This window comes from Bombus vancouverensis, chromosome 13 (assembly GCF_051014615.1).
Source record: "Bombus vancouverensis nearcticus chromosome 13, iyBomVanc1_principal, whole genome shotgun sequence".
In the NCBI taxonomy this organism is placed as follows: Eukaryota; Metazoa; Arthropoda; class Insecta; order Hymenoptera; family Apidae; genus Bombus; species Bombus vancouverensis.
In genome coordinates this window covers 4,923,542-4,937,724 of record NC_134923.1, presented here as the reverse complement: position 1 = coordinate 4,937,724, position 14,183 = coordinate 4,923,542, and the positions used below count along the sequence as shown (strand labels likewise).

At 33.7% G+C, this 14,183-nt stretch overlaps 1 protein-coding gene across 2 annotated transcripts in view; it reads right to left on the bottom strand.

Moving 5' to 3' along the window:
- Window positions 1–4,859: 4,859 nt before the first annotated feature.
- Window positions 4,860–14,183, bottom strand: part of sli (slit guidance ligand) — a 43,217-nt gene continuing 33,893 nt past the window's right edge. For both annotated transcript variants that reach the window (XM_033341765.2, XM_033341747.2), the window contains exons 25-29: window positions 13,667–14,128; window positions 13,216–13,416; window positions 12,636–12,785; window positions 12,071–12,210; window positions 4,860–10,838 (exon numbers count right to left, since the gene is read on the bottom strand). In XM_033341765.2, coding sequence (XP_033197656.1) covers window positions 10,752–10,838; window positions 12,071–12,210; window positions 12,636–12,785; window positions 13,216–13,416; window positions 13,667–14,128 — 1,040 coding nt within the window. In that variant the 3' untranslated portion in view covers window positions 4,860–10,751. The remainder of the gene's footprint in view (window positions 10,839–12,070; window positions 12,211–12,635; window positions 12,786–13,215; window positions 13,417–13,666; window positions 14,129–14,183) is intronic.

The window sequence follows — 14,183 nt, the reverse complement described above, 5'->3', positions numbered from 1 at the left end:
CATTCTCCAAGCCGCCGTGCTACTACAGGCTTTTCCTCCACCCACGCAGCCAACCGCGTATCAATTGAGGGTACTATCACGAGGTCTAGTTCTGTAGAAGGTGTCTCGGAAGTGTCCAGTTAACTCGTCAGTTCCTTCGTGAAACTCTCTTCAATTGGCTACCAGAAATGTTTGTTGATCGTTGATCATCGAGACTACGAAATATAAACGGTTTTAATATTACCGATATTAATATCTCTAACGAAATTGCTATAATACAATCAGAGATTATTCGAGGGATTATTTCAAAAAATACTTATTCAAATAAAAAAATAAAATAAATAATCATATCCAATTATTAATAAAATAATTCAAAGAAAAATTATTTCGCTTTGGTTACTTCGTAGATTTATTGTAGCGTAAGAATTGTTAGAGTAAATGAATATATAGAGTTGCTTAATATGTGGTTACACATGATACGGTTCTTTTTCATTTTATTGTACACTAGAAATTTTTCTCAGTGGTTAGTAGAATTTGTAGTTACGATAAAGGGAATATTCCAGACTTAATTTTTTAGAATTTTTATCACAGATAAAAAGAGAATAGTTTTAAAAGAGAATATTCTAAACTAATCTTTTTCATCTTTTGTGCATCCCAAACGATGAAAGAAAAAGACTCAACAGGAAGAGGGAAGAATCAACGATAGACGAAAAATGATTAATAAGAAAGTCAGAAAAAATGAGATTAGTATATTTGTTGGTGAAACAGATTCTCATGGAACAATGGTACTGGAATCTGTGTATATTAGCTCGAATTGAATATTAAGAAATGATTCTTAGTATGTACGATGGAGATCAATAACCCTTCCGACGTGGACGAAACGCGACCTTCTAATACTCGGCTAATAACGGGTCAGATGCATATAGGGTCAATTTGTCTATTATCTTGTTATCCGATTTATTTATTACACTTCTGACGATACTCGATTGAATAGTCGTGTAAGTCTTGTTCTCGTTTGCTGAATCATGAATCATCTCGACCATGGAAACCTCCATTTAATTTTATTTATTATTGTCTGTTTGTTTTATCGTAGTTCTTAATTATTTTTTTTTATGTATAATTTAATATATATTTACTTTTTGCTCTTGCAATATTCATAGAAAAACATTTGACAAAGTTACAAGAAACAAAGTTACAATCGCATCTTTTTCTTTCATTTACGTTCATTGCAAGTTCATTTTGTTGACACATTTAATTAAAACATAATAGGCAGCCGTTAATGACTCAGTGACGACTATCGATCCCCAAATTTGTCAATTTAACACGTTTAACGATCGTTTAATAAACGACGCGCGATCATTACGCGGTAATTATTGCTAAAATGTTTGGCCTACATGTTGCAATGTGTATCACTTAGCTGCACACCGTGCAACTGTTATTTAGCTCACGATGTCGAAATTACTTAACAACTATTCGTAACAAAATTAACAGTGTTTGATGGCTGTCACACGTTACGCGTACCTTTATAACCATGTTTACTCGTGCCTCGGTAATAAATAATTATGCAGTAGCTTCGTATCGAAGGAATTTCTATCTCTCTCCGTGAAATTACGTGATACGTACCGTGATAGGAAAATGTAGGATAAATAGGTAAGTGTTGAAAGAATTATCTTGCAGCGTGTGACGATTAGACTGTGAATTTTTATGCATTTATGGAAAATTTATCCTTTGAATATTCATGGTATAATATATTTAGCACATTTCTATCTGCAGTGGCTCACGAAATCGTAGATGTATTTATAAATATGTAAATTTGCATAAAGATCCGCAGTCTAGCGACGATGAAATCGTGTTATGTTACTGTTAGATGATCGAAAGATTTACTTTTCTAACGAATGATTTGTAAATAACAAAATATATGTGATGGCGCAATCGTCCTTGTTTGACTTTTTATGCAGGACACATACAACGAATGTATGCATTATGTATGTGTCGCTTGGTGATTTAAGTAAAAGCTGGAAGAAATTACAATGAAACCACGAAGCTATGCAAAATTCGCGTGTTACATGTAGAAACTACAGCAAGGATCGTTAAAAGATATCTAAGAAAAGATATCTAAGTAAAAGTTGAATTGATTGCACGATGTCGTCAAATTGCATTTAGTAAGGAAATTTTTGGGACGTCACGACTAAAAATAAAACGAAATATTAAAGAAATGGAAATAGAGTAAACAAAAATAACGTGACAGAGACACTAGTGGTACAGTTTGATTTTCGAATTAACTTGAATTTGATTGAATTTAAAGTTACATTTTATTGGAAATAGAGAACAAGAGCAAATTAAAAATTGTTTACTATTTCGATTTAAAAGCGTATAGAAATATACATATTCTTATAAAAATATGAAATATATCTCATATCTTTTTAATACACACATCTTATTTTCTGAAAAATATATTCCACGTTAAAATATTAAAACCGCACGCATTTAAAATCACATGTAGTGAAGAAAAATGAGCAACACAAAAGATAGAGTTAAATGAAACTGAATGTGATTCATTTAGGGACGAGTTCAGCAGTCGTATCCAAGTGTTAAAGAATTTTGCTATAAGAAATATTTAACGTAGTTTCTATGAGATCGCAATTGAGTTTAAACAATGGGCTTCGTTAATCGTTTCTAGTCCTTCAAAATTCCAGAACAAGTGAAAATTTGGAGCATTACAAGTCCTCTATGATCTCGTATTTCTAAGCTCAATGTTACTTTTGTTTCAGGAATGTGTTTTACATGTTACATATTCTAATATGTAGTTCCATACAAAGATTATAGAGGAAAAACAAACGTTTCATTTTTCATTACCATGTAATTAAAATAGTATTGTCATTACTATCATTATACCGATACATATTCAGTTTTACTACAGTCATACGGTAGTCATATAGTGAATCTGATGACTAGTTATAACTTTGGGCTTCTATTAGATTGTTCGTATTTTCAACTATGATACTTTCAATACTTCCATTTAGCCAAGTATCACCAAAATAAAAAATCGATACCAACGGATTTACCATGTTTTACCTGCTTGGTTTTCACGTTGTCAATAGGTTCGTTTCACGACTTTTATTCCACGCCGGCCACAGTTGTTCAGTATAGCTTCCATTTTCTATGGATGCATCATGTGCATCATTAAAACTGGTTTTCAATAATAAATAGCGATCGACTTTGCTCAAATTGTACACAAGTTCGGCGAGAAAACTCACGGTATCGCGTATCGGGAACTGGATAACGGGATGCAACGAGATTCAGTTTAATTGCATGGATAACGTTGTTTCTAGCAACTGTGTATTGCGTAATGGAGTCGTTGACGTTGATTCCACTTAGCGAAAATGTCCATTTGCGATCTTTTGTTCTATTTCTATCTATATTGACGACGATAAAGAATACAATTCAAAGCAACGATCTAGTTCTCTAATATCGAATTCTGAATTTTTATTCTCTACATTTGACATACCTCTCATGACTAGAATTTAAGCCGAAAGTTGATAGTACATAATTTCTAGAATCGATGTAAAGTTCGTGACTATAAAAAGGAATCAGCGATCTTCGAATTAGCTTTCGTTATTTAAACGGGCAGTTTGAAACCTTAAACTTGCAATTAAAAAAAGAAAGAAGTTTTTATCTAACGATATATACGATACACTTTTATTATATCTTCTGCTGACAGTGTTTTTTTAATATAATGTTTATTTGAAATTATGTAACGATAACTAATATATAACTGTACTAACACGATTCTTTTTAATTGTATTCGTCACGTAATACATTGTTAGTGATTTTTTTATATCTTGTGAGTTCACTTGAGCATATTATTTATTACGTTAATTTATTTTTCATATCGTGGTTAATTACACAATATTCCTCTCGCAAGTTCTCGCACTATCATAACAACCTTTATTTCTTACGTATGTTTTACATAGTAACTGCATACCAAAAACACAGTTAATCTCATTGGTTAAACAGCGAGACACTTGATGCTAAAATATTTATGTAAGATTAATGCGTAATGTATAATGATTTGCACAGCATAATTTATGAATCGATTAAAACGATGTATTCATGGTCACGAGCTGGCTGACATATTACCTCACATACTACTATTTACGTAACTGCGAAATAAGATATAATGATAAGAAAGAATTGGATCCTAGCTCGTTTCAACAAATTGCCTCAATCAAACTAATTACGATAATACGATACCTTGTTTAATATATTTTACTTCAAATATAAAGTACTATAAACTATTATCAATTAACCATGCTACCAAAGGAACAAATATATCTCAGAATCGAAAGAAAGAGCGATCACTTTAATAATTAAAGTACGATTAGATCGAATTATCGAAAGTCTTTAAATATAAAGAATTTTATTATTTTATATAAAGAATTTATTTTAAAATTAAATTAAAGATATTACAGAAAGTCAACGATATCTCTTTTAATAAATCGAAAGTACTTGTATTTAAAGTTTATTAAATTCTGCATATACGTATCTATTTTGTAGTGTCTGCAGTTCGAGAATTTATTACATTACGTAAACATAGATATCTTCGTTTTAAACTACTACGTATGTACTGTACGGCTATAAATTATGTTTAGACATGTAGTTTTTTTCTTCTCTTCGGCGTTTCTTTCCGAGTAACTGCTAATCTTTAAGTTAAGTAGTTTTTAAGAAACAAAGAAAGTATTACATACCGAGAAACAGAACGTTTCTATTATCTTTACAACTATACGAAGTTACGGATCTAGAACCATAAGTGTACAGTTTTGTCAGGGGTTTTCAATACTTAGGGGAACGAAGGAAAATAAAGCGAGTAGACAAGAATATCGAGAAGGAACAATAATAATTATATTTATTACGCAGTTTACAGTTATTTAGGTAGTGAGTTGAGTCGACGAAACAAATGCTTCTTTTTTTTTTTAGTTACGTTTTCCATTCTTTTTTCCCGAATAAACGAAACGAGCTGCCTCGGACATGGACGCGCGGTCGAGCGCGCCTTCGTCGTTCTTTTCCTATTCGAGGAATAATACATTCGTAGGCTGGTCCGAGAACGAAAAAGCATTTGCTATACTTTTAAGCGTAAGACTCTTAAAACTGGTATACTTCAGTCGCATGCGCTATAATCCACCGATCGAGTGAAATATATTAAGGTTTCTCGTAAAGTAAATGTACAAATATAACTCGTTAGGAATTTCGAGCAATCACAAGTCTCGAACACTTCTTCATCTTTCTCTCTCTCTCTCTCTCTCTCTCTCCCCACCCGTACGTTTTTTATTTTTATTTTTACTTTTTTTCTTTAAATCGAATCCTCGATCGCCTCATCTCAATTATTGTCCAGTTATAGACGTTAAGCTTCGTAGAAAATCCTATATCTTTCTCTCCCATTCTCCCCCTTTACACCTTTCTATCGATTCCCCTTCTCTTTTCGTTCTTTCTTCCTCTCGTTAAACGTCCCGCGCGAACGTTAATCTCGTTACAAGGAGAATTACTCGCACGTTATGTTTGGTCGAATGCGGGATTAATGACTACGGCCCTCGCAACTTCCTTCGTGTAACCGGCAATGTTGGTTCTAAACTCGTTCTGTCTCAGCCTGGCCTCTGCTATCCTATTTTTCTTCCTTTCTTTTTCTCTCTAAGGAATCGACCAGCTTTCAGCATATCGATGTTAATTGATAATTACAAAGAATACGGAAATACGCGACTAGAAGCGAAGTTACTGAGTTTCTGTAACTCGATCTCCATGTTCTTGCAACCGAAAAGTAAAATAGAGTTTTATATTTGGAATAATTTATATTTTTATGTTCTTTTCCAGTAACTTATTAGAATTTGCAAATAATAGAACCGTCTCTTTATACTTTCCACCGTGATAACAAATTTTCTAAGAAGGCGTCTTAGTTTGCAATTTGAACAATTTTGAAGAATGTAAACTTTCTTTACTGATTTGATCATTTTTGGATACAAACTTTAACTTGATTTTATTTTTCTCAATTTCATGTTCCAGATACAAAATTGCTGGCATGTATATGGTAAAAGATATCTCTTAAAATATCTCTTCTCTGAATGAGAAACTCTTTATAAAAAATTATTTTTGAATTAAAAATTAATTACTGAAAGGTGAGTTAGAATTTTAATGGAAAGTCTGCGAGGACCATGGTTCTCATTTGAGAACGTTTGTAAATTAACAATTATATAAAATATTTGGAAAACATTGTTCGTGCAATTTTTCACTTAATTTGTTGATACAATTTTTTTGATCAAAGCAATTTTGTTCTACTTTATCTCTTACTCATTCATCACACATCTTTTGTGCTGAAGATGGAGTTAACGGTCAGTCTTCTACGTCGGTATGGAAGATTTAAATCATCAAAGTCATCAAAATTCTGAAAGCTTTCGATCGTATCTATTTATCCTGTTCTCAATTTCATTTACAAGTACTCAATTCGACACGTTGCTCGCCATCGTTTTATTATTATTACTTTTTTTTTTAATATAAAAAGAATTAATACAATTCATTTACTAATCGAAATTAGGAAGAGATTAAAAACCATATATTATGGAAATTTAGGCGTGTTGTAAGTTGAAAAGTTTTACTAAAAAAGAAAGTTACGTCTTAAAAAAATGTATAAAATTCTGGATTAACGAACAACGTGTTAACAACAACAACAATTTCCAGTGACCTGTGGCTGTGAAACTAAATTTTAGCAATTTCGAAGAAATAATTTTCCAAACGCAACGCGATAGGCAACTTATGTTACTACTAATACTATGAACTCGTAAAATATGTCGCTATGATACACCTATTACCTTTTTCCTTCTACTGCATACAAAGAGAAAAAGAAAATCAATAACGATAAGTAACACATTCGACATGATCGCTACGATATAAGTTTCGTCTCGTTTTTGCTTTTTCCTTCACTTTTTTGTTCGATACCCTCATTCGAAAGAAACGAATGGACAAATAGTAAAATAATTCGATCGTAAAGAATTCTATACAAACCGAACGATACGAAGTAATCGAAGATATTGATAGAAGTGACGATAACATGAAATAAAGATATTAATTCGTCGTGCTTAAAAATTATACGAATGACTATAATACGATCTAATCTAAATGTAATAAGAAAGATTGATTTCTTTTTTCTCGTTGGTCCCCTTTCGGTACGACTTTCAATTGTAATCGATAATTCGAACCTTCTCGATAAATATTTATTTCATAAATATTCGCTCATTTTACACTTTCTACAAAAATTCATATTATATAAACGTAGAAAATTACACGAATAACTCGTGTAACTTCGAATATAAGTAATATATTAACTTAATTAATCCTTAACGTATAAAGATTACAAAATCGTTCAATATAAAAAAATCTAAAGAAAATTGGTGAATTATCCAACGTCTAGATCGGAGAATCGCAGCGGGCATTCGACTCGTTTTCGTTCAGGCATCGATTTCGTTCTCCAAAGTAAAAGTATCGCTCGTACCGAAAGGGTTGGAAAACGCTGAACACCGTGCACGTACTGCTGAGTATTTTGTCGACTGAATTAACCCTTTGTGTTTTAAATTGTCTTCCAAGAAGATGAACCTAAATCTTTTTCTCGCCTTTCTTAACAAAAATAAGAAATGAAAGAGTAATGAAATTCTTGAAAGATTCAATGGGTCAAAAATTTGAATCAAATAAGCTGATCTTCTCGTAGAAGTAAAAGTACAAAGGGCTTCATCGTACTCTATAGAAAATTACTTTGTGCTTTAAATTACCTTTGAAGAAAATGAACCTAGCCCCCTCATTCCTTTTTTTTTATATATAAAAACGATAAAAAGAAAAAGAATCAAATATATTACGAATTCAGTTGATCAGATATTCTAATCAAACAAAATTATCTGCCTATGAAGATTAAAATACAAAAGGGACAATCGTGTTTTTTGTAGTAGGTTCTTTTGTTCTCTGTATTTCAAATTGTAAAAAATGAACATAACTTCTTTGATGTTAAAATGATAAAAAGAAAACGTACTAATTCCTCTTAAATCCGTCATTTTAATAGAAATAGTAAGAGGGAGAAGAATTAAATTGTTAAAAGATAGGATGAATCAAATATTCAAATGAAACAAGGTCATCTTCCTGCGAAGTTCAAAGTGCAAAGGGCTCGATTGTGCATTGTAGAAAGTTCGTTTGCTTCGAACAAATCGGGTTCTACAAGAGTGGTGTTTGAAAGTGCGAGAAGAACAATCGATCGATGACAATAGATCCAGCAAGCGATTTGGGTCGTTCGTAACGACGGATATAAATATACGACTTAAATACTGGCAGTGGAAGATGCAAGGCAGTTATCCGCAGAGTAGGTACACGATTCTTTAAATAGGTACGCGAAACATTAAAAGGGACTTAAGTAGTTTCCGAACGAATCACGCCTCCCCCGATGAAAACAATCAGAAAACTCATCGTTGACGCTCGATCATTTAAATAATGCGCTCATATAAAAATAATTACGCGATCCTCTGACCCCAAACTCGCGTTAGCTACGCTCATTTTATTCTTCACCATTACAATTCGTCTTTCTACACGAGGTCGTCGAATTTCGTCGACCTGTTCCTCTTCATCGCGACTACCCGAAGATGCAATTCGCGCGATCGACCCTCGAAGACAGTACCTTAGGCCGTGGAATGAAATATTCGAGGCTCTAGGTGTCGCTTTTGGTCCTTTTTCAGAGACCTTGGTTTACCTCTGGTGATTTCTTGCCTTTTATTGAACATTATATTGCGAAAGGAAATCGCCTTAGCTCTATTTAATTATTTAAGGTTGCTTTTTTTTTTAAATAGAAAAATATATTCGTTGATTTGATAAAAGAATTGAAAATTTGAGAATTTTTAGATATCTGTAAAGATTAACTAGAAGTGATATCGATTGTTTATTAGGTAACAATTAGAAAAAAAATTATTGCGTTAAATTATCTAATAGAAGCAACATCGCCATTCAAAATAACTCTATTTCAATCTTTTTTACTAGAGAACTTCAGAACCCTTAAGTCTAATTTATTTAACAAAATTTGATCGTTGTTCGATAATTGAGTAATTAAGAATTTTTTTATTGTAAATAAATTTTTTTTTGTTGGCTCACTCTTCGAATAAACCAACGTTATAATCGTGTCAAATAGTAATTTTACCATAGAGAATCGCCAATATTGCAACGAAACGTTCGAAAAAGGCAAGAAACACGCGGCACGTCTTTTTAAATATATACTTTACTCCGCTGCGTTAAATTATCCCACTACTAAATACCGAGAGGTTAAATCTTCATAAAAAGTAAATATAGCTTAAACGATACAGGGTAATTAAAATACGTAATAACAAAACGAAACGAGTCGAAATGGAAATGTTTGTCGATCCAATTATAATTAATCTTTCAGTGTGTGTTTGTGTATGTGCATGTGTGTGTATTATTCGAGAATCATCTGCCAGATATCGATCGTTTTTAACCGGTGTAAACATAACTACCTGTTCGAGAACTTGTTTTATATAAACGTTTACTCAGAGGACAATAGACCTAACAATCCATCAAGTTCCACGATTAACTGGGAAAATTGAATATTTTTTTTCAGAGAAACACGTAAACTTGCTATACATCTTTAATACTTACGCGGCTGTCTTTTACACATTTGTTAACATCTTGCTTGCGTTCGTTTCTCTTTTTTCGATTGAGTTGCGCTTAAGTTACAGTTACAAATGGTCAGGTTTCGGAAAATAGTTGCAGAAAGCTCAGCAACGCTAGCGTAAGCGTTCACAATCTCCACCGTTTCTGGCGGAAACGTTTCTTCAGCGATAAATCTCGACCTCTCAGACTAAATTCTTGTTCACATCGAAAAACCGAAGCTTGCCACACTGAACATACAACGAAGGTTTTCGTGAATTTGGTTAACAACATTCTCTAGAACGATTATTCGAAAAATTGTTACGTCCACCGTGTTCTCATATTTTTCTTTCGAGCTAAAAGGATTGCCTCCCGTTTGACGTCGCTCGTGATCGAAACGCGTCGAACGAGGAGAAATCTCTGAGAGATCGGTCAACGTTAAGCGTGAATTTTTTTACATTCGATCGTAACATAATCCACCACCACCAACTCACCACTAACCGTTCATATCCATTAGATCTATTTCACACTGAGCGAACGATTCATGCGCGTGGTTTCTGCGAATATGCACGAACACGCGTGTGTCGTCTGCGGTCCGTGTTCTCGCACCAAAATTTCCACTTTCCACTCCAAAAATTGTTGAACATACGTCGGTTAATATAATACCTAGCGCTGTATGCGTTGTTACTGTTCTCTCCCCGAATATCCTTCGAATATGTCCATGATCCGCACGCACGCACAATATAATTCTTTCCTGCACGTTCGAATATTTATCACACTGAGCCGGCTGTGTGCTGTATTTTTACGAGTGTGTGTCCATCTTTTTCTTTTCTTTTTATCTTCGATACTTGTTTTAAATATTGTTCGGCCTGGCAGTGCCGTCGGCCCCAATGCTTTCGTCACGCGTTCGACGAGGATGCGTCGAGCAAGGTTTTTATCCGCAAATCGGCGATCGACTCTCGCCATATCGCTCGTGAACGTAGAAAGTTCGAATTGGGACACTGTCTCGGTTCTCGGGGGTTTCCTCTCAGTCTCGATACGTCTCGACGCGTATTTATGGAACACCTGTGGCGCTCGACGTCCCTCGGTCCTGGCTAGTAACATTTCCGGGTGCACGTACATTTGCGCACTAGATCGACGTCCTTCGTGTACCGCATACCGTCGACGCAGATCAATCGAACCTACGGTTAGTCAACGTTTCGTTGTTAATTTTCAATGAAATTCAGGTTGCAATAGATTTGAGAATAACAGAAATAAAGTTTGGAAATAATTATGGAATAATTAGTAAAATCAAAGTTTCGCAGACATATTTTTTTCAGATATTCTAAATATCTCAAATATTTCAATTATTCCACAATACTTGGAAGAAATACGACCTCTATAAATATGCCATAGATGTCCCGATTTTAATAATCGTCTGATATTTTAATGCTTTCATACTGTAAGTTTATACAATTATTATTATTCGAATCTTTGAAGTGAAAATCATATCCAGCAGGAATTATTCCGCAATATTTGGAAGAAATACGACCTCTATAAATGTGCCATAGATGTCCCGATTTTAATAATCGCCTGATATTTTAATGCTTTCATACTGTAAGTTTATACAATTATTATTATTCGAATCTTTGAAGTGAAAATCATATCCAGCAGGAATTATATCGCAGCGATACACAAATAAATGTGTCATCCGTGACTCGTTTATATCATTTACATAGTTATTTCATTATTATCATTATATTCTATTTTATTATCACAATCAGTGTTTCATTTATAAATGACATGTATCATATCTGCATCTCTCTTGAGGAAGCTAATTGCAACGTTGATGAAACATGATATGATTGCATACGGTTTACACTCTATAAAGTCAAATAATGGTATTTTAATCGTATTATATATCATTTATTTCTCAATCACTTTTTCTCAATTAATATATCAATGTTATAATTTTCTCATACAATGCTTTTTAAAATAACGCAATTTTCTCTATTCGGTTTCTAAATTGAATATATTAACTTTTTTTTTATTACTGTATTATTACATTTGTTTTATTACATTTGTAACGATATAGGTAGAAGAATAAGATTAAATATAGTCAGAAACATAATAAAATAAATTTTTCCTGCAATTATGTTTCAATAACAATGTCTAGGAAAATATTTACAAGCATAAATATTATAATATTATAATATTTAAAAGAATTAGTTTAAATAAATATGAAAATAACATTTAATTTTTCCTGAAAATGTGGCTGAAACCAAGCTATTGTTCGTGTATATAAAAATTTGCGTTACTTGTCTCTGTCCGCTTTCGTCTAACACTCTGTGTATGCCTGACTATGGCAAGGTTTATACTACTGATAAGAGGGTAAATATTGAAGCAGCAAGTACTTCGCGTAATTAAATCGTACCTTACGCCGTTTCGTCTTCCGTGGGAGGCAGCATGAGTTGCCACAACTACCCCAACACTTGGCAAGTTTCACTGGTCGTCGACTCCGACATCCGTTCTCGCTGTAATACTCTCTGGTGTGCTCTTTGCGACACGTCGGTGCTGCAACAGATGCACCCCATTTACCAAATTTTTTAATCTTTTCCTTTCATTTCCATGACGCTTATTTTAACAAAATATACGATAGAAATTTGCCAAAAATTTGTAGTTATTACTTCATTTAAAAAATTTTCGTTATGTATTTTTTGCAGAGACACTTGCACAACCATTTTAATACTTTTACAATTTTTTTAAATGAATATTTTAAATAATTTTTCAAAATCATGGAATGTATATGGCTTATTCTATACTAAGTAATTTATGAATATAAAACTTCAATAAGACATATTAATATTTCATCATTTATTTTACTGTAAATATTTGTATTTTAATGTATGTATATTTAAATGAATATGAATATATGAATATAATATAAAAAAATATTAATAATGGGCGAAATCCATCGAGCATACTAAAAATTTGTATACCTTTCTCGCAATACCGTCCTTGCCACCCAGTTTGACACCGGCACGTATATCCGTTTCCCATTGGCGATGGCACGCACTGCGAACCTTTTCTGCACTCGTGTGTCGCACAGGGATCGGAAATTATCGCGCCAGGTCCTGTCATAACGATGTCTGCAATAAGAAATGTGTTAATTAGCCCGCTATCCTTCAAATATTAATGTTACGTATAACACTTACTATTAGATTTATATCACATCTAATGTTAATTAATAACTTAATATCAGTAATATTAACATGAACTTCCCGTAGGCAAATTGATCCTTCGACAACTTGAGTAAAATTTTATCTTTCAATTTCTTTAAAAAGAATTTCAACTTGAATTGCAAGAAAAAATTTTCAAACCTCGGAACAGTAAAACAATTAGACAGATGTAGATCCAATTTACCTGTAAACTACGAAAATACACGTTTGCTTGTGTAGGATTAGTTTTACGTGTATTATGATATTAATATTAAATATTTAATGTAACAGAATATAAAATATTTGTGTATACTATAGAATATTAAATTGATCAATAAGGCTTAAAGTCGTTGAACTATACCGGAGTGTTCGTGAGCCATATTCTCTTGTGGCATCGATTCCTCGTTGCTGCTGCCGCCCATAATTCCTTCTGCTTCCATGACGTCTCGCGCCTCGTCAGCTTCTTCCTCGTTCGACATGCATCCAGGAGTTACGCGGTGCATCTTCGCCGCGTTGCTAAAATCTACCAATTTGTGATTGATCCACATCTCGGTGATGCAGCCTGATAATCAGAAGAAAGAGAATTATTGGGATGAAAATTTTCTTGCACGATTCTAATAGCTTGATATTTTGAATTTAAGTTAATATATTTAATTTAAATTTCAAATACAAGGCAAATATCCTAATAAAAAATATATATATATAAATATCATAAACAAAAAATTCTGTACAACGTATCAAGCAAAATCATTCTAAAAACACATTCATATATTTCACTCGATCACCTAATCAGTTTTCAACTCGAGGCTTACCTTGGAAGCTGGTGATGTTCCTCAGATGAAACTCTGTAAACGCGATGTTGGCGACTTCCGGAGCGACGCCGCCGACATACATAGGCGTGATGAGTTTCAGGTACTCCTTCGGACCCTCGTTAATAATGCTTCTAGCAGGGCCACGGTCGACCCTCATCGTGAAGTTCTTCTTGATCGCAAGAAGCTCAGCCACGTGAGGTTTACCATCGGCGATCATTTCGTAGCTGTACATCGTCGAGGTTGGATAGTTACCCACGTCGTATGAGACTCTGACACGGCCATTAAACAATTCGACGGCGATGTGATCACCGTTTTGGCCGTCGTAGAGGAGAACCCCGTTTTCCTGCGTGGTCGTGAAGACGATGGTCACGTTCGCTTCGGGCCTCATGCGTAGCGGCTCCAGCTCGACCAGCGAGCTGTTGTCCACGAAGCTCAAACTCGTCAGGTACTCGCATCGTTTTCCTGCAATTAGGTTTTTACATAAGATAACTTTTAATCAAATTACTTGACGAATCGA